Genomic DNA, 20,525 nt, shown 5'->3' with positions numbered 1-20,525 from the left:
TAGATAAAACATTACAAACTAATTGTGAAGTAGTTTCGAGGTGCCATTTGTTATTTTCCCTGCCGGGGTAACGTGCTCGTGATAGGCGGCACGAAGCGAAGATGAATTCAGTCCGAAAATGCCACAAATACACAATCTAAGTTTGCCTCATTAATCTCACCCTACGCGCTTGGGTTAACAAGCAGAAAATTTGTTTGAATTCCTATACAAGGGCTAATTTTAATCTGGCTGCTAATAAATTTCTTCAACGTAGTACTTTACTTCCTTGTTTTAATGCGTTTGAACTCACAGAAGGTCACTCAGCACGCGGACTAAACAAGAAACAGAGCTGTTCACAGCGAGGTATAAATATGTATACTAATATTTTTAAGAGAGCACAAAAAATAGGAAAAAAACTACAGTGGAAATTGTATTACGGATAAACATAATTTTAGAGATAGTGGCTCTTCTCAAATTTGGATTTAAAAAAGTATGAGATTTTGAAATGATCTCCTTTAATAAAGTTTCTGCAATTCTTAATTATATCCAAATATTAAAAAAATATGCGCCCCAAAATATTTTACTGGATTAAACTTTGTCACACCTAAAGCGTTCCAATCACTACATATTCTAAGTTGTATTTATCTAAATAGTCGATAAATAAAAGCCGCACTCTGAAAAAGAGGAGCGGGTTAAAAGAATTTGCAGCAAAAAGTAGCGGAGATGTTTGAAATCTCAACGGATTTCTTCTGAACATGCAAACTGCTTGAAAACAAAGTAGCTACCGTGTTTTTCTTCGTTATCTCCGGCCTCGCGGCATAATTACATGCATGGGGATAATAATAACTTTTCTCTTTTATGCAAATGATGCATTTATTGAAAAATAAGAATTGGGTGCCTGTCGAATCGCAATATAATTGGTTACGTACGTGACACAGAAAACGTCAACATTTTTCGTGCATATATCCACGCGAATATGTAAATAAATTTTGTCAGTCATCATTGAATTTCAAATCATATTTTTATTGCTCTTACCAATGCTAGGCACTCAAAGAAAAGAGCAAGTTATGTTTATTTCTGGCTAGCTAACTCAATATTCTTTTGTCTACACGTTACAACAATAAGCGAGTGCTTTTTGAGCGCAATATAAAATCAAATCTCTTTCATGCAAATAAAAAAGCTAAAAATAAAACCTTAGTATGAGAGTCACGTAAAATGTCTGTAGGGTCGAATTTTTTACCTTTCTTGATACAAAATAAACACGTGAAGAAAATTATGATCAGCTCATATTGTTATAGAAGATAATTATTTTTGAAATTAAGCAAAATCTAGAGGCTTTTTTTCCTGAGAAAATAGTTCCCTAATTCAGGGTTTCGCGCACACGTTTCCATCCAATTTATACCGCGGCTAGTTTTTTCTGCAGAAAAATAACACATGATATTTTATTTTTTCACCATAGGTTAATTCTTACTAAAATAAAATTTAAACAAATTACCGGTAAATGCAGATAAATAGCTCCAAAGAGAACAAATCTTTTCTGAACGTTGACCAGAATATTAATTTTTATTCTGTAGGGTACGGCGCCTTACAATTTATTTTCAACAAAAAAAATATGAAGTTCATTAAACAAAGCCAAAACAATATAAAACAGGGGGCTGGATAGAACACATTAGTAAATTCAATAAAAAACGAACTGGTCTGCTTAATTCTACATTTATTTTACGCCGATGTCTAAATATTTCTGAACATTTGTTAGGCTTTACATGGCTGACATTTATAATTGCATTTTGATACTCACAATAGTGCAGCATATTATTCCACATAAAAATAACAAGTTTGCAACATTGTTTGAGGTATACGAACACAGTGGTAGCTCCATTCCATATAGCTCAAAATTTAAACTCTGTGCTTTTGCAACTGACAATGAGTTGGTTCATTTTGGGACGATTTCCAGGACATTTTTACTCGGCATGTAGCCGGAACATTTTGCACTTTTAAAGACTGCTATCTTGCTTGGATAGTATTTATATTGTTCCACATTCATTAATGAGCACGAAAATTCGAAGAATTCTCTAAGTTGTTTTAATTTAAAATATAGTATGGTGGGCTAAGTAGGTTAATTTTTGCAAATAATCTTGTTTGACTAAGGTTCAAAATATTTCTAAATCCCTTATAGCTATTTAAAATCATAATTTATTTTGGCAAAATAATGATATAAATTAATATTTTAAATCCATAGAGAATATGCAACTCGAATGCTTCAGGAAAATATGCGTTTGTTGTGACAATTTGAACAAAATTCAGTCTGGACCAGCGGCTTTCTCGGATCGGTATGCCTTCAGCATAAGGTTGCGGCACCAAAGGAAGAGACAGAAGCCAGCCAGCCCGACCAGGTAGCGCGCGACCTGTGGGTAGAGTCGCTAGGGTCCTTCCCTGAGCAGGCCGAAGCCCTCACCTCCGCCCGCCCTCCTGCGCGCCAGGATGAAGCACATCGCGATCCCGCCGACCAGGGCCCCCACGAAAATTATCATGCCGATTATTTTGAATATTTTCCACGATGATTTCGCCGCTTCTGAAATTTAACGAATTCACTTTTCCGTTTTATTTCTTGGAGGAGCGTGCTCACTGTGTCCAGCGTACGCTTTGGCAGCATTCTTTACCACTTTTCCAGCCTTGTTTTTCGCTTCACCCTCGCACGCCAAGAAAGCTGTTGGCAAAAAAACATAACTCATTTACCGTGTGCAGAGTTAATTGGCTCTACCTCGCTTCTGTAAACAAAACGCGCCTGCTTTTAGATTTATTTTCGTGTCGGGATGGAAAAAGAAGAGCACGCACAAGCAGAAAAGCTCTCAAGGTGACGCCTTTCTTTGGAGAAAATCGATGGCACAAAAAATTAGAGATGTGCGTGAGACCTTCGTTAAAATATGCAAAGTAGAGAGCATTAATTAAAAATGGGCTGATAAGGTCACGATTTATGGCTTGTGATTAAAATTCTACACCCATCCACCTTGTTAATTTCAAGGCCAATTTAATAATTTCAAGCATAATTTATGAGAAAATTATTTTTAATCTTAAAACTGAAACTGTTCATATTATTTCCAAAACGCAACATTCAGAAACGGATTGAAAATAAGCGTTGCAGGCTAACTCACCAATAAGTAAAATTAAAGCAAAACAGATTAGCGTTCCCGGCTTAAGTGCCATTTCTGGCTACTTAAAGACGAGTGTTGCGTGCACAGAAAACAGCCAAAACGGTGTGAATGAACTCCTTTTGCTGCGCGTAAATTGTTCTGAATGCAGGTCAACCCCTTGTTGTGGCTGGAAATGGGTGCGCACTAAGTTTTCCGATACCATTCACCCTTAAACCTAAACCTGTGATCGTCACAGCGCCGGCGCCGCGCCAGCTTTTGTAGGAAATCGCGCGCGCATTCATTATAAATGACGGAAATTTAGGGGTAGCGATCAAAGATACCAGAAAATCTGTGTTTTTTCTTCTTAAGTGAAGGCCAATACAATAAGTTAAATTTAGAAAATTTATTAGACACTTTTGATCACTCTTGGTTTCAACATGGAGATTCTGACTATTTCTTCTTTTTCAATTTGATATGGCAATATTTTGGTGGGTTTCTATTTGCAATCTGCTGACCATATCGTATTTAGTTAACTCAATTAAATTTTGTATACCTTCTTGTAAGATTTTAGCGTTCATCAATTGATAGTCACAGTATTAGTCAATAAATTAACAAATATATTTTTGTACATTTTTTATTTTATAATTAAAAGGCTTTAATTTACTATCCCTTTACACATTGACTATCTTAAAACATTTTTGAAAATGCAACAAATTTTATGAAATAATAACGAGAAGATTAATTATCTACCATTATATTTAATTGTAAAATTGAGAACACAGAAATTTGTACACCTATACACTCTACTATTACTTAATGTATGCTTATAAAAATATCTCCTCAGAGAAACTGTTTTTTTATGAAAATGAAATAGAGGAAAATATCAAACACGACCTTAAATGACTGGAACTTAAGTGTCTCAAGACGAGGAATTTTATTGTACAAATTTTGAAAAGCTTAGAGTGGGGAAAGAAAAAAAGCAAATTAATTAATTAGGCATGTGTGTACGTGTCACGATTATTGAGGCTGAAATTTACCCCGCCCGTCCATTCTTCGGGTGTAATATTATGCTTATTAAATTTAAAAATTAAATAATGTTTATGTGCGTTGCACCAATTTTGTTATAATAAATATTCGGCCGCAGTACGCTACGCAGTAGCGCTCAAGATGTGTGTGGTTTAGTTGCGTTAAATGCCACTCGCGCGCACTGTCGCTGCTATTCCATTTCTTTCGATGGCATGGTCTGCCAGGCACATTATGCCCGCCCCCCGCCCATCATCCAATACCCATGTGGTTTGGATGTTAGACAACAACACCACACGCAAAGCAAAATAGTTAGCTCAAAATCTCAAAATGGGAACATTTAAACCTTTGAACACTAAGGTTTTTACCAAAACCGAACCAGAACTCAGCGATGAAGCCATTTATTGGAAAAAATTCACCGTATGTAATAGATAAATACAGCCTTAACTTAGCATTAACCCCCTCAATTCAACCATTCACATTCACTGCAAAATAAAATTTATTTTCTTTATTTACATAAATTTGTTTTCAATTTTAGGCTCCTGCGATACTGAAAGACTTTGGGCCAATCGACTACATCGACGTGAACCCAAATGATCCTTATCATTTCGCAGTAACTTGCTCTGTCAGGGTAGGTTTTCAAGAAAAATTAAAAGTTTACAGATTTTTTTATCTCGTATTTTATGTTATTTAGGTACAAATCTTCAACCCAGTTACTAAAGCAGTGTACAAAAGTCTGACTAGATTTAAAGAAACGGCTTATGGAGGCAAATTTAGGCATGATGGAAAATTGATATGCGCTGGTGGAGACGAGGCCGAGGTCAAATTATTCGATGTTGGCTCCAAAAATCTTCTCAGAATATTCAAGGGTCATGAGGGGTAGTTATTTATAAAGAACCTTCTTAACCAGAAATTAACGAGTGCAATACAAATATAGACCAGTGCATCGGTGCTTCTTCTGCATCAACAACTCGCAGCTTTTCAGCTGCTCCGACGACAAGTCTGCAGCAGTTTGGGACATTGCCAGTGAGAAAATTGTAGCTCAATACAGAGATCACACGGTATGCTGCTTTCTAAGCCCTTCGAATTTGAAATTTACTAACTGATTGCTTACTTTGTTCCTCAGGATTATGTTCGAGCCGGTGCCGTGTCCCCTGTTTCTGCAGATATTGTCGTTTCTGGAAGCTATGACAAGAAAGTTATGATGTTTGACACAAGAACTAACGAAGTCGCCCTCACCCTGGACCATGGGGCTCCTGTTGAAAGCGTCATTTTCAATAAAACTGGTAGCATCATCATTTCAGCAGGTGAGGATGAGTTAAATTTAATAGGTTCCAAATTCATTGAGTTTTTTAAGAATGCATTAGTTATTTTTGCTAAATCATGCTTCATTTGCTTGTATTTTGAAATTCGTAAATCAAGAACCTATCGTAATCCTTTGAAGACAAGCTGATTTTCTAACCAGATTTCATTTTATTATTTTTTTACAAATTGAATGCAATTCTTGCAAAATATATTATTTTTAACTAAAATTAATTGAAACAGAAGCCTGCGTTCTGCTCTAACATGCAAAAAATTTACAACTGAGCATCATTTCCGAGTTCCGAGCCCAATTGGGATTATCATTATAAAATTTATTAAAAAGTAATTTTTGATCTAATCATGATGATATTTGGTATGCAGATTCTTTTTTATGAGACAAATTGTATGATATATAATTTTTGGTGAAATCATTAATTTTAACAATTAAAAAAATATTTACTGAATTTTGTTTAGGTGGGACGGATATCTGCTTTTGGGACGCATTGGCTGGTGGCAAGTTGCTGAGCAGAATAACGCCCCACCACAAAACAATCACCTGCTTGGCGATGGCAAGCGACGGACTGCGCCTTCTTTCTGGAGGGTTGGACAAGAGGGTTCGAGTCACGGACATGACCGACCTACAGCCTGCCCATGTTCTCAATTATTCATCACCAATTCTTAGTATTGGAATTGAGGTATTAGTGGACGATAATTCATGAAGCCAAATACTCTAAAGAGTAAATTTTCAGTCCAATGACAAAGTGCTGGCAGTCGGAATGGTCGACGGTCTGGTCTCCGTGTCTAGGAAAATCGAGGAAGACGGCAAAGGCAAAACACCGAGGATTCGTTACACGTTGAGAGAATGGAGGAAGCGGGAACAAAAGCTGAGGGAGTTTGAGCCCCTGCAAGAGGCAGACACCACTTTTACAGAGAAGGAGAGGCAGATGATGTCGAATATTGATCGCTACCTCCGCTCTTACCGATATTCCAAGGCTCTGGACGTCGCCATGGCCATGTACAATACGAAAAGAAAAGCAGAGTCAGTCGTCACTCTGGTGCAGGAGTTGATTAGGTAATGAATATAGCCCAAATTGACGTTGGTCCAGGAGTTGAATCGTGAAATTTCAGGAGGAAAGGCCTCGCCACTGCGCTGGCTGGAAAAGACGACCACGAGATCGCCAAAATTTTGAAATTCTTCTCCAAGCACATTGGAAACTTTGAGTACATGCCAACATTGATTGATGCTACAAATACTTTAATAGGTCAGCTTCATTTTTATCAAACACCCCTCTTATTTTAATTTTTTCGTTTTGCAGATATATATGGCGAGGAAATTAATGACATGCCAATGGCTCTTGATGCCTGCAACAACCTGTTGAGCACAATTCACGATGAGGAGCAGCTCACAGTCAAGTTGTTGGAACTGCAAGGAGCCATGGAAATGCTGAAAATTGCATCAGATTCTCACAAATTAGCCCCTACTTCAAACGACGACTCCTCTGTCATCACAGAAGAATTTCCATCAACGTTGTAAAGTAAACATAATGAGCAATAAATTTATTTTTTCCAAAAAAAAAATGATATTTGAAAATAATCCAATCTTTTTCGCGTACATTTTTAAATCCAATCTTTTAATTGCTTTTTAACCTTACAGCACTGAATTAATGGTATTTTCTAATAAATTAATTATTTAAGGCGTGATTACATAGTGCATAAAATAGGAAACTAAAAGAGTTCTGAGGGATGTTGCTTAAATACATGTGCAATAAAAGAAAAAGTTAAATTTTAGATTTTTCCAAATTTCTCGTAATTTCCAATTTCAACGGAAATGTTATTTTTCAATTCCTCTTGAACCTATCCAATGGCATACAAATTATGAGGTAAGTTAACCATCTCCGGTGAAATAAATCACGAGATGATGAGACAAAACCAAAATATATTGATTAGTATGCAAACTTTGGAGCTAATACAATCAGAATTTTAAACAGCAATCCCGGAAAATATCGGCTCTTTTCCAATACTCAGGGCATATTTTTTTCCTTTAATGGTTTTGTTTTCAATGTAAGAAAATAGTGGAAATATATATATATATATATATTTATATAATTACAGTGCTCGCCGCTTGATAGGCATGCAAACTTGAAAGACGATTTTCTCAGAAATTAAAATAGCAACCTGGGTAAATTTTAGCTCTTTCCCAATTTTTAGATAAGAGGAACTAATTTTTCTGTATCAACTTAAAAATCATAGTAAGTAAAATATAAAACAAACTAAAATTGATAAAACCGGTATGAAATTATTTATCAACCGGTTAAACTGATATACATAAACTGACACTACTGCGCCCTGCACTGTATAGCACACACACACACACTCTATTCACTGCACAGTCAGCTGTTGCGAGAGATGTTTGTGACTAGCACTGACAACGGAACTCGGATTTAAATTCGATGTACAAATATTATTGCGCCCTATTCGGTAAAATGAGCTGGGAAAAATGAGTGGTACGGTGGAGGAAGAATTCCAGTTGATGTCCAAGGACCCCAAATATCGCAGGTTTGTTTAAACCTAATTTATTATCTTGGTCAACACGGAAAGGTGACATTTGAGACGTTGGCTAGGCAACACTATTAATTTGACCTTAATCTAGCCCACTTGTTTTCCAGCTACACTGCCGCTGTCGACAAGGCCCTTAAATCGTTCGAGTTCACGTCAGAATGGGCCGACTTGATCTCGTCGCTTGGCAAACTGACCAAGGTCCTCTTGGCACACACCAAGTTTCAGGTGCGCACTCATTTTTCACCTTATCGCGCTTGCAAAACGTGCCTGCTGCTTTTAATATTCCTCTCATAGCTGCTAAACACATTAATTTATTCATTTCCCAGGTTGTGCCGAAGCGGATCAAAATAGGAAAACGCCTGGCGCAATGTCTGCACCCCGCTCTGCCCTCCGGAGTGCACCTAAAGGCCCTCGAGTGCTATGACGTCATCCTTAAGTGTATGGGCACCGCCCGACTCAGCAGGGATCTCTTTGTGTGGGCGTCCGGACTGTTTCCGCTACTGCCGCACGCGGCCATCACCGTCCGGCCTGCTCTGTTGTCCCTCTACGAAACCCATTTCGTGCCCCTGGGCCCTCGGCTCGTGCCGGCCCTGCCAGGGCTGCTGTGCGGACTGCTGCCCGCCCTGGAGGAGGGCTCAGACCACTTCGCCCGCACCTCCGGCCTCCTGGACCTCGTCTGTGACGCAGTCGGCAAAGACTCGTTTTACGCATGCCTCTGGGACGTGCTCGCATCTCACTCTTCGGTAATTTTAAACAATTTCCTATCTTTAGCATCAGGTTTTTAAATATTTTCGTTTCTTAATTCAGGTCAGATTGCCGGCAGTTAGTTTCGTCCTGGCGAGGTTTGAGCGGCGGAAACCTCTGGAGGAGCAGAAACACCTCGTGGGGCCTACAGAATCTCTTTGCCTCGCCTTGCAGGACTCGAGCGTGCTTGTCCAGCGAGCCGTTCTGGACCTACTCCTTCAGGCCCTCCCGCTGGACCGAGTGCCCCAGGAGGAGGCTGCAGCCCTCGTGACCGCAGCACTGGGCGCACTTTTGAGAAGAGACGCCAGCCTCAACCGACGCCTCTTCGCCTGGCTTTTGGCTGCGGATTTCGAGAAGCATCTTTTGGCCGCAGTTACAGCAGCGTTGGCCACTGAGGACGAAGATTTTTTGAAGCCCTTTAGGCTCCTAGTATCACTTTTGGACAGACCTGAGCTTGGTGGAAAAATTGTCGACCAAGCCCTCCCTGATGTTCTTAGAAAGCTGTATGGACATGAAGACGGCCCCAACAGACTTAAGGTAATAATTGTTTTCATTCATTTAAAAAAAAAATACTAAAAAATGTCAACTCACAATATTTTGCTTCGCTGATTGTGAGAAGCGAACTTTATAGAATGTTTTTTCTCAGTATTATTCTAAAGCCCTTGTCTTTGTGAATTATTATTATTCTTGCCAGGGTCAGTACAATAAATAAATAAATTGAACCTTAATCAAAAGAAAATACTTAGAAGTATATCGATTTTGAAAAATTAGGGTTGTCTGGTTTAATTCTGGTAATAATAATTTTTATTTTAAAATTTTTCCTGTTTTACGCAAATTTCTGCCTTTTGTTGACTTTTAAGACAGCTGTACCCATACTTTTCTATGAATTAAAATCGGTCAGTTAATCGCACGAAATTTTGATAAAATTGTGGTAAAAATTGTCTGGATTTTTCGATAGGTAAAAAATTTATCTATAAAATTTTGAATAGATATTTTTATCAAATATATAGCTCTCGCGTTAAGATATTGAATTCCTGCATTTACGGATATATAGCTTGCTAACTAAAATCAAGGTTACTAAAACCTCAAGTTTTATTTTTTAATATGTCAGGGTTGTAGGAGTAGGTGTCGGTTGAATGAATCACGACGATGTAACTCAACTACCTTAATTTCACAAAATCAACAAGGGGTTTTGAGATCTGGTGGCGTAGGTTACAGAATGTTGCAAATTAATAGGTGGTTGCACAGTCCAGAATGAATTTGTCGTAATTTTGTAAATTTGTGCGAGAGAAGGTTCTGGAAAGTTCCAGAACTGCTTTTGTAGGCGTCATTGAGGGAGTTGCACAATTTGAGCTAGTGTCCGAATCGGCGTTTGAAGTGTCCAAAGATTGGGGGTTGTGCCCGATGGTGGTGGGGAGAATAACCACTGGATTTTAACCCTGACGAGAGCTTGCTCGCGGTCATTCCTCTCGGCTTACATATTTAATAGCTATCGGTGAAATTTTTAGTGAAAAATATTCAAAATCACGAACTTTTAATTAAAATGTTTTTAGCTTTAAATAAATTCCAAATAAATCCGCTCAGAGCTGACCAATTTGAAAATTTTTTAAGTTCAAACATTTTTTTCATGTTATATTTCAGGCTGCGAGTTTAGTTTTTGGAGCTTTGGAGCCTGATCATGTTTGGCGGCTGGCTGGGACACTTTTCGAGACTGCAGCTGAGAATCCCTCAGAGCCTTCCAAAGACGTGAAAACCGTCGGCTCCGGCATTCCTGACGTGCACGAAGCGAGCGCCCTAACCCTCTTTTTACTGAAAACAGTGGCGTTGGACGCCTATGCTGATACCCCGACCCACCACCTGCCGAGTCTCTTCCTCAGAATCCTGGCAGCGCTGTCTAAGCACTGCGAACGTCTGCACCCGTCAGAGCTAGCTGCTGGACTGAGCCTTTGCAGACAAGTGTTGGAGCGAGTCCAGCCAGGAGGGGTCGGTAGACTGAACGACCAGGATGAGCGCACGAGCGAGGTCAGCGTCGGATCCGAGGTGAGGGAAACGGACGCCGCGCCTGACTTGACCTCGGCGGCGTCGGAGGAACTGGACGACGATGACTCCACTTTGGTCGAGCTGAGTGACTCGTTGGAAGCGGAGGCGTTGCTGGCCTCTAACAGCACTACGGAAACCACCGCTTCGATGCCGGTTATTGTCGTCAACCATGAAGAAGGCGCCTCTGAATCAACTTCGCTGCCGGTCTACACGGAAACTGAGGAGACGACTCGGCAGCAAACGTGGCCTGAAGTGACCCAAGAGATCAAGCAGCCTGCCCCCTTAATCGCCGAGTGCTTAACGCAATTCCAAGAATTTTTCGTCAGGTTAGAATTCTCAATACAATTTTTATCAAATAGCATTTCTTGCTGCTTGAAAATTCTGAATAAATTAATGTCGTTTTCCCAGACGTTTTCTCAAATCAAACACTTCCAGCTCCTAACTAATTTGAAAAATCACTAGATAGCTGAATAAACAGTATAAAATTTAAGTAAAAACTTGCTAGAAAATTTTCAGTAGTTAAGATCAACTAATTTTTCACACAGGTAGGTGCTTGCAAGGATTCGACGTTTTAGTTTTTAGTCTAAAATATTGAATTCATTTTGTACACAAAGAAATATCACGTGGGGGAAATTTTGATTTGGTGGTTTTTGCGAGTTTAGGAACTCCAAAGGTTAAAATTACTTTTAAACAAATGACTGAAAATCGAATTATCCAATCAAAAATTTCTACCGCTTTTCGCCAAAAACTAGAACGTTAAATACTACAAGTTTTCTTGTAAACCTGTATTTCATGCAATAATCAAATTTCATGAAAATTTAAATTCTTGAAATATTTTAAGTGTCATTATGACTTATTTAATTACATATCGTGTGTCACAATTTTTTCTTGGCAAAATTCCAGACTAGTAGCAAAAAGGGTGGTCACAGAAAACACAGACATAACCTCTGCCTTCCAACACTTGCTCAACGAGGATATTTTTGGGCATAACGACCTGGAGGCCCGTTTGCAGGAGTGCCTTGGACAAGCCGCTTCTTCGACAAGACTAACCCGACCTGGCCGAGCGACGATCAACTCGCCTCTGGCAATCGCCAGAGAAGACTGGCCGCAAGAGGCATTTATCGAAGCGTGCCGTCTCTTGGTAGAGCTTTCGTCATTTCCCTCGCTCGGCACACAACCCTTAGAAATGCCCAGTTCCCTCGAAAGCCCCTCTGCGTGGCTGCAGTCTCTTCTCGTCCTGACTGCCGGCCTTCCAAAGCCTCATGCGTTAAGGCTTTTGGCAGCTTCCACGCTTTTAGACCTTTTGGCCCTCTTGCAAGCCGTGCCAGCAAATCAGGTAACACGCATTTTGATTTTTTTGTAGATTAAGTCTGACTTTTAATACGGTCATTGTGGTGTGTTTTCGCTACCATTTGATAATAGTGTTTGATAAAAGATTAGACTTTGCCAAAGGAATAATTTCTCTTATTTGTAGTTGGCTCCGTAATTTTGAAATTCAAATTTGTAGGGAATTTAGAAGGGCCATTTTTTCTGATCGGACTAAAAATATTTGGCGTGCTCAGCAAGATGAATCGAATGATGACATGTGTAATTTTCAAGAAAATTAGGGATTTTTCCATAATTTCCTGATGGTAAAGTGTTCTGGGATTCGCGTGCAGAAATTCAACTCGGCTTGCGGGAGAGGTTTTATTTTTCTAGATTTTTTAATCGATCATTATGGGCGCGTAACTTGCTGGTAAATACAAGTCTCCAAAATTTGGGTTTTTGACAAATTTTAATCTTATTTCAAACTCTGTTTGATGGTAGTTCCTCTTTTCCTTTTGAATGATTTTAAAAGTGAGTTGAAAATTTAAAACTAACATTGAATACGATTGTAACATTAGGAAACAAGTACAGGGACTGTTGCCGTCGTGATCAGACCTCCGCTAACTCCTCAGCAAGTAGAGTTTATTGCGAAAAGAACATCAGTTTTTCCGACAGCAACCAAGCTTTTGTGGGAGGACCTTGGTGCTTCTAGTCCCGCTGACCATTTGCAGTGCTCCAATTTGCTGTTGCGGCTGCACAACGCGCTGCCTGACTGTGATATTGTGGAGGATGTTCTGGCCCTGGCGCTGACTGCAGAGCATGACTCGCAAGAAGCTGCAGAAGCATTCGAGCGATTCTCCACTCTTTGGCATTTGAGCAGAGAACCTAGTGATACACCAAACACAAGATGCTTGGACAGGTAATCTTGAACCAAAGACTCAAATAAATAAGAAATTGAAATGTGTGGGAAGTCCAATTCGATTATCAGATTAATACAAGGAAATTGTGGTTTTGGAAATGTGTTGAAAACATTTGTTGATAATGTTCACAACAGGATATTTGATAGTAAACTTGATATTATGCTGTCTTATCTATCCTAATAATTGTGTTTTCAACATATTGTTTGCCGGTTTTTACCAATAGTAATTTAAACCGGTTAAACCAACAAAAATTAGAATTTTCTTAGTTAAACTATCAAAGAAGAAGTTAAGCGAGTTAAAGGTTGTTTTGCGATAGGATTGAGGGTAATTGATACGTTATTTCTAAAGTAGCGTGCCCATTCTCAACCCCCATTCCCCTTTCAACCCTTGACAATTTTACAGTGACGAGAATCATCACTCGTTAGGTAGTGAAAAAGTCACGTCAATATTCTAATTTGGAGGGGAGATAAAAATACTAGTTTCACGTTTCTTCAAGTGCCAGTTTCCAGTCAAAATATATGAGCTATCTGGCTGAAACTTTCAGGGAACATGTTATTGATATCATCATCAGTATTATGTAAAAACAAAATTGGGCACGTTACTTTTAAAATCACGTGGAAATGCCCTCAACCCTATCGTAAAAACACCCTAACTTAAATGTTTTCCTATGCAAATTTCAAGTCTGATTTTTGTTGTCTTTTGATTAGATGCCTTTTCAAAATGCTGGACAATTTGAAGCGGTCACCTGGCCCCCTTCGACTGCAAGCGCAAGCGTGGCTGCAACAGGCCCTCTTGAGAGGTGATACGGGCCGTCTCTTGGAGCCGCTTTTGATGGTTCTCTTGGCTCCGGGCAGTGCGAGATTAGGACTGCGGCACGCGACCGTTTCTCACTCATCCACCGTGCTGGGCCGACAGCACTCGGCTGCGAAAATTCTCGCGGTCACCTCGCAAGATGGGCACATCGTATACCACGTGTCTGACAGATCAAATCCTGTAGTCGCCAGACGTCTGTACGCTGTGTCAAGGCTGATCGGCGCTGAAGACGGCCATTGCATATCCGAGGGAAACATTCTCAGGGCTGTGGAAAAGCCGCTTGAAGTGTCCCTAACAGTTAATCCCGTGAGTTTGATCAAGAGGATTTGATTTTTTGCAATTAAATCGTGATTTTCCTTCAGATGCCTGAAGGGGACGAGGTCGAGGGTGTGCTGCAAGATTTAATTTCGGCTGTGGAGGCGCAGGAACCACGGACCCCAAGCTGCACTGTCCACTCCATGCACTCGCACTTCCTGCTTTACTGCCAGGTCTACGACGCCAGAAGAGTTCTATACGCCATTGACGCTGTTAGGGGCTTGTTGTTAGCTGCCCCTCGTTCCTTTCTCTCCTCCACGGCATCGACTGGACTGGCTCTGGCTGGTGGAAGAGGACCAGGCAAGAATTAAAACAATATTTATAAGGAAGGACTTTAAATTTTCACTTGAGGAATGTATTTTTGGTGATGAAATATTCAGATTTGTCCTTGTTGGTTGAAAGTTGAGATGATCATATTTCTCGACATTATTCGGCTTCATTCATTCATTTTTTTGTTTTGACTGTAGGAGAAGCCATTGTAAAATGTCATTTACATTAAATCACTTTGTATGATTTCTATACCTTTTTCATTTATTATTTTCATCATCTCTGAATTTTTTTCAGCTCTGGTTACGCTTCTGGCTCGGCACGCGCAGGCAGCAAACAGCGGCCAGAGCTTTTCAGGCGAACTCGCTGCTGAATGGATGGCTTCTGCCAGGAGTAGCATGTTTTTGGAGGCTGTCGTGTCTTCCCTTCTGTGGTACACTCGCAGTTTTTACCCAAACCTGGGACAAGCGAGACTAACTGAAACAGAACTATCAGCTAACAGGTTTGTGCAAATGCTAGGTTTGGGATTTTAACATGTTTTTTTGGCGAACAAGATGAGTTGAATAAACACAATATCATTTCCATTTTATATCTAAAATTTTGATATAATTCTTAGTTAATTTCATATTGAACACTTCAGGATGTTAAATCATTAACGATGAATACTTCACTGATTTTTTGTTTGTGTTTAAGTCAATTCAAGGGTGATGTAGACCATTTATAGCAATTTTAAGACAGTTTTAAGCCTATTTCAAAGTCTTAAAATTGCTTGAATCACGTTCATTTGATGCCCAATTGAAAATAGGATACACAGAAAAAAACACTTTTAAATTAACACTTCTAAGACAAATGGTATAAATTAATTAAATTTCCTTCAATTTTCAGGCAAGTCCAACTTGCAGCTGCGGAACTGCTGACTTTGATCCTCACAGAACTGGCAGCCTTGGCAAGAGACGGTGGGCGAGGTCTGGGCCAGTACCTCGGCGACCTTCTGCAGCGGTGCCGCCTGCCACAAACTGCCCTCTCATTACTGTTGGCCTCTGTGCACCGGCCGAGGCAGGAGTCATTCACCGAAGAAATCCTGATTTTCAATTTGTGCGGTGGCACGGCCAACTGCCCGCAGCGGCCGCCCGCGCATGAAGAGGCCTCCCAGAGTCAACTGCTGCGCCTGGTGCTGGCCCTGGTGGTGCTGGAGGAGCAGGCTGCCAAGAGGGCTGCCACGTCCTCCGCCGAAGGGGCCACCGCGCCCACAGGCCACCGACTGACCTACGTTCCGGGCTTGCCGGTGCCCCAGCAGCCCAAATTTGTGGCCGCCGTGAGTGCCGCGCTGAAAGCCGAGCACAGTGGCCACCTGCACCAGAGCTGGACCTCCATGCTGACGGCCGCCCTTCCCTACATGGGGCCCGCGCTGCCCCACGTTGTGCTCAATGCGGCCAGTCTGGTGTGCACAAACCTGGAGCGGGTTGCCACCTTCTACAGCGAAATCGGCCCCCAGCATTGTTGTTTGCCAGCGCAGTACGTCACCACTCAGTTCGAAGCCCTGGCAGCCTTGCTGCACTTTTGCCTCCTTGAATCAGCTGCAGCTGCTTTCCAAGTGAGTTGTTGTATCTCAAGTTCATTTAGTTAAAAATAAACTTGAAACAGAAAAGTTCACGTTAGATAAAAATATTTAAAAAAGAAATCAAATCACATAAAAAAACATTCGTCTTGCAGACATGAAATAGATTAAAACTTGCTCTTGCTGAGGATGCATTTCATGCAAACAGAAATGTTTATGATAACCCACAGGAAGCTCCCAAAGGCGAATCTCTGACTGAAGCTCGCAGATCTGTGTTGGCAAACATGCACCGTTTCGTCGCGTGCGCTGTCCGCTTGTGGACAGCGGTGTCCAATGCCTCCTCGGAGGGCCATGTTCTTGGATCTCCCCGATCGATACGACAGCAAATAGCGCACTTTCTGGGCCCCGTTGCGCTCCATCACAGCAATGCTTTTGTTGCCGCCATCGCCGCGGTTGCAGCTTCAAACGGCTCTGGCCAGGATGAACTCGTAGATCTTGTCTCCAGCATCAGGGTGCTGCCTCTAGAAAAACTTGTCACCACGGCCGCATCGGTGTTAAAGCAACCACCACAACTCGTAAGTTGTCATATCGAATGAATTTTAAGATTTTAAATAATAATTTCGATTGCATTTTTTTTGTTACTCTCTGATTTATCTTTTTCAATACTGGATGTACTATGTTGGGAAAATTTCTCAATACATCTACTAATTTTTCCTGTCTTAAATATTTTATTTAGTTTATTTCATAAATATCTTGCATTTAAAATTGGAATGTTAACATCATTTTACCTTTTTTTTAAATTTAAAATAAATTTTTCACCAGGGACAATCAATAGAGGTCAGCCTCCTGCAATTCATCGATTGCTATCTGCAAAGAGCCACTCCCGCGCAACTGGCTGATAGTTGGTCTAGTCTTCTTTCGCTTCTCAGGGACTGCGCTGCTTTGGTCCCGCCGACGCCGTTCATGGCGCTTGATTTGCTTGGCAGTATTCTTCCGCAAGTGTCTGTGGACAAGAAGGACGCAAAGCCTGTCCAGGACACTGTTGCAAAGGTAAGAGAACTGATTTTTACACACATTCACATTGCTGTACAATTACAGACTACTTTTGACTGTGGTTGATTTCACTCAGAAGTTAAAAATTAAAATTGTGTAAATGAGCTCATAATTTAAGAATTTTGAAAATATCCTTAAAATAGTTATCCTGTATGTTATGTGCGAATTAAGCCCTGAGGAAGCAAAGTATATTTTTGCAATTAAAATTGTAGCATGGAGGTTGAAAGGGGGAAGGTAAGCACCGTGTAAACCCTTCAGCTGACCAGGGGAAGTCAAGAGGAGTATAACGATGTGTAGTTTTTGCAATTCTGATGGTTAGAACTCGAGATTTGGAATTGACAATATTTATTTGCAAAATCCGTCTCGTCGTTAATAATTATTTCAAATCCAAGGTCATTGAAGTAATTCGATTTTAGTAAGTATATTATCCTACAAAAAATTAAGGCTCATCTAGGCGGTTAGTAGTGCACCATGACTCTTCAAAAAGCGGTAAAATAAAAAAGACGAAACCAAATAAAAAATAAATAAACGAAACCAAAAATAAAAACTTGTGTTTAATTTGGGTGAAAATTTCACATAAGTAACCGTCTAAATACTTATAATCTTTTCAAACTACCGTCCAAAATAGTGACCATTTGCTGTAGAGTCGCAACGAATGAAAAAACCTTTCCCTCTATTCTGTGCCGCACAAAGTTGAAAATTAAATATCTATTATCTCTACGAATAAGGAATTTTAGGTGTTATTAGGAGGTTCATTTAAGCCTGGGCTAACATTGCTATTTGTAAGTTTATTTTTGTGTTTAAAACTTTTTTAGGTTTATTTCCTTATATTTTCACTAGTACTAGCCATTTAAGTTTATCTTTACCTTTATTATTAGCTAACAAAGCTGTTGTCTAATAAAGATTTTCATTCATTATCTCTTTTTTATTAATTAAAAAATATTATTTCCAGTTAGTGGAAACGTGTTCCGGCTTGGCTGCTTCAGGTCTGGAACAAACAACGTGGCTGCGCAGAAATTTGGCCGTACGAACTGAAGAGGAAAGTCTGGATCACAGCGTGGCGGCGTTGGCCGCCTTGGCCACGACCCTGGCGCAGCTGCTGGACGTGGCGTTCGGCAGCCAGGACAAGGAACGTGCCGCCACCCTGCTGGCTGGAGTGCTGACCCACGTTTTCCCGTACCTGCGGAACCACAGCGTCAGGAACGCACCCGCGTTCAGGGCCTGCTCCCAACTGCTGGCAGCCGTGGCCGCCTTCCAATACACCAGGCGCGCCTGGCGGAGGGAAGCGCTGGAGCTGCTGCTTGACCCTGCCTTCTTCCAAATGGAGCCCAAGTGCATGGCCTCGTGGCGTGCCATAGTTGACAGCCTGATGGACGCTGCCACATTCAGGGAACTTCTGGCCAGGGTCGGAGTTGCTCAGGTTCGTTTCATTTTTCATCAAGAAATTCAGCATGTTCCGAACTGATCGTGAGATTTTTTGGCTGACAATTTTCACGAGTTTTGAAATTTTTTTAAAAATTCTCTCGCATGGCTAAGAAATTCACTATTGCTTGGTTTTGGAAATTCAAGACAAAATTAATGCTTATTGGATGGTTCCGTGATGATTGGAAGCTAAAAAATGGTTAATTACAATACAAACAAATTTCGGTTTTAAAATTCACAGTTCTAGCAATAAACATATTTTTTTTAATTTGAACTAATTGAAACAAATCTTAATCATGTTTCAGGGTGGTCTGTTCACGAGTAAAGAGCAAGAGTGGGAGCAGCGAGCCCAGCTTTTGAAGAGGCTGGCGTTTGTGCTTCTGTGCGGCGAGCGAGACCAGTACCACAGACAAATGCCTGACATCCAAGAGCGACTCTCCGACTGCCTTCGCATGCCTCAGGCTGGGCCGACGCTGCACGCCCAAGTCTTTCTCTGCTTCAGAGTTCTGCTTCTCCGTATGTCTGCCCACCACGTCACGTCCCTCTGGCCCGTAGTCATTTCTGAACTTGTTCAAGCCATGATGCACATGGAGCACCAACTCGCTGGCGACCGGTAAGTCGTCTTTCTCAATGCTTACAAGTTTTGCATTTTCAGTTATCATAAATTTTGTCATGTAAGATCTTTCTAGAATACAGTGTAATCAGATCATTCTAATCCATATTCTTTTTTTATTTTCATGCCATTCAGGGACAACTGTCTCAACAAGTACTAATTAAATTACTGCCACCGTCCGTGTTTTATAATTATTCCTGTTCATAGCTCTCAATTGCGTCTCTTGTCCGGACTGGACGCAGCCTGGGCTCTGGACGACGGCCTCTCCCCTTCGTCTGGCCAACCCGCTTGGCTGTCCCTTCAGCTGGCAGCGTGTAAACTTCTGGACTTGATGTTGGCTGTTCCTGCTTCGACGCTGCCCCAATTTACAATGTGAGTCAATCTTTTATTTAAACGCCCATTTTACCTAAACAAACCAGCTGAAAAGAAAACAACAACTTTTTGGTTATTTTTACGTCTTTTTAACTCTTAACTTGCTAGAAAAAATGTACTTCTTCTCGGAACTTATTTGAAACTCAAAATTGGTGACCTATACCTTCAACCTGGCATAAACAGTTACTTAAAATGAAGTTTGGTTTAGCTCGACAACTTCTAAAGATATGTTTGATTTTTTGTGTTTCCAAAAATCCGTTTAGTTTTGACCATTTTTACGATATTTGTTTCAGGTATCGATGGGCTTTTGTCGCTGACTTTGACAACAATCACCTGGGTCCCGGCCAGCAGGGTCCTGACTTTGTGCCACACGTCGTCCGGCTGTCCCGACTTTTAGACAATCAAGCTCCCGATTCGATGCCGTCGATGGACGCGTACCCCGGCGATCCGCTTTTGCGTCAGTCGTCCATCCAGTCTCTGCACCAGCTGCAGGGCTTTTTCTCCGCTCTGGCGTCAGGCCGGAGAACCTCGATCGAGGTACACAACTGGGACCCTGTGGCGCTGGAAGAGGCGCTGGAAATCGACTTTCTCGACCCGCTTCCGTCAAAGTGAGACTCATTTTAACCGTGTGATCAAAGAGATAAATTATTTGGACCTAAACGAAGGTTTTATAAAAGGTATTACGTATATGATTTGAATATGGTAAAAATTTTATTTATACAGTGGTTTAGTTCGCGTCTCAAACTGAACTATGTTGTTGTCGATTTTGGAGTATTTACGAGGTGCACAAAATTGAAGAAGCCATGTTTCCAGTTGATCAGTTTGCTGTTTTTCAAGTCATGCATTATTTTAATAGAAGCGGAGATCTCCAAATTATTGTTACTATGTCACAGAATAAAATACGTGTTGTTATTTTTAACCACAAATAAAGGAAATGAATGAAAATTCAAGCCAATCCTCGGTTTTGAAAATCCCCATTAATTATAATGCTCGGTCTTAACGCATTACGCGTGTCTCTTGAGAGGCGTTATATATATATATAACAAAATTTGCGCTCAAGTTTAATTGGGGGTTGCGCTCAATCAGTTTCGGGGGGCGGTGGTGGAAAG

The 20,525-nt window shown here is 40.7% G+C and overlaps 2 protein-coding genes and 1 long non-coding RNA gene across 4 annotated transcripts; 2 read left to right on the top strand and 1 right to left on the bottom strand.

The window, feature by feature from the left end:
• Positions 1–1,676: 1,676 nt before the first annotated feature.
• LOC135939217 (uncharacterized) lies at positions 1,677–3,354 on the bottom strand. The gene is made up of 3 exons (XR_010574724.1): positions 3,132–3,354; positions 2,606–2,686; positions 1,677–2,551 (listed from the first exon to the last, which is right to left on the bottom strand). It is a non-coding gene; the product is annotated as an uncharacterized LOC135939217 (long non-coding RNA).
• A 1,041-nt stretch (positions 3,355–4,395) lies between these two features.
• On the top strand, positions 4,396–7,005 carry LOC135940327 (U3 small nucleolar RNA-associated protein 15 homolog). The gene is made up of 9 exons (XM_065485170.1): positions 4,396–4,553; positions 4,672–4,764; positions 4,828–5,012; positions 5,071–5,194; positions 5,260–5,440; positions 5,910–6,130; positions 6,185–6,507; positions 6,564–6,697; positions 6,752–7,005. The coding sequence occupies exons 1-9, from the start codon at positions 4,464–4,466 to the stop codon at positions 6,967–6,969; spliced, it is 1,569 nt and encodes a 522-aa protein (XP_065341242.1). The 5' UTR covers positions 4,396–4,463; the 3' UTR covers positions 6,970–7,005.
• An 825-nt stretch (positions 7,006–7,830) lies between these two features.
• Positions 7,831–20,366, top strand: LOC135938831 (protein dopey-1-like). Of its 2 annotated transcripts, XM_065482785.1 has the most exons (18): positions 7,831–7,991; positions 8,102–8,219; positions 8,321–8,737; positions 8,802–9,275; positions 10,380–11,104; positions 11,682–12,114; positions 12,662–13,002; positions 13,711–14,122; positions 14,179–14,431; positions 14,696–14,900; positions 15,284–15,992; positions 16,187–16,531; positions 16,779–17,006; positions 17,962–18,429; positions 18,737–19,044; positions 19,180–19,197; positions 19,252–19,416; positions 19,710–20,366. In XM_065482785.1, exons 1-18 carry the CDS (start codon positions 7,933–7,935, stop codon positions 20,026–20,028), a joined length of 5,997 nt encoding a protein of 1,998 aa, XP_065338857.1. In that variant the 5' UTR covers positions 7,831–7,932; the 3' UTR covers positions 20,029–20,366. The 2 variants fall into 2 exon arrangements, with proteins under 2 accessions (XP_065338857.1, XP_065338859.1); XM_065482787.1 differs by lacking the exon at positions 19,180–19,197.
• The last annotated feature ends 159 nt before the right edge of the window (positions 20,367–20,525 follow it).

Source organism: Cloeon dipterum, chromosome 3 (assembly GCF_949628265.1).
Source record: "Cloeon dipterum chromosome 3, ieCloDipt1.1, whole genome shotgun sequence".
In the NCBI taxonomy this organism is placed as follows: Eukaryota; Metazoa; Arthropoda; class Insecta; order Ephemeroptera; family Baetidae; genus Cloeon; species Cloeon dipterum.
The sequence above is the reverse complement of the archived record's forward strand: the minus strand, read 5'-3'. Positions and strand labels throughout refer to the sequence as shown.

Excerpts from the sequence above, each read along its gene's own strand:
- LOC135940327 (XM_065485170.1), top strand. The coding sequence starts at position 4,464 with ATGGGAACATTTAAACCTTTGAACACTAAGGTTTTTACCAAAACCGAA. Across the intron at positions 5,013-5,070 it reads ATATTCAAGGGTCATGAGGG|ACCAGTGCATCGGTGCTTCT; the intron begins GTAGTTATTTAT and ends ATACAAATATAG. Across the intron at positions 5,441-5,909 it reads TAGCATCATCATTTCAGCAG|GTGGGACGGATATCTGCTTT; the intron begins GTGAGGATGAGT and ends AATTTTGTTTAG.
- LOC135938831 (XM_065482785.1), top strand. The coding sequence starts at position 7,933 with ATGAGTGGTACGGTGGAGGAAGAATTCCAGTTGATGTCCAAGGACCCC. Across the intron at positions 12,115-12,661 it reads AAGCCGTGCCAGCAAATCAG|GAAACAAGTACAGGGACTGT; the intron begins GTAACACGCATT and ends TTGTAACATTAG. Across the intron at positions 14,123-14,178 it reads TGTCCCTAACAGTTAATCCC|ATGCCTGAAGGGGACGAGGT; the intron begins GTGAGTTTGATC and ends ATTTTCCTTCAG.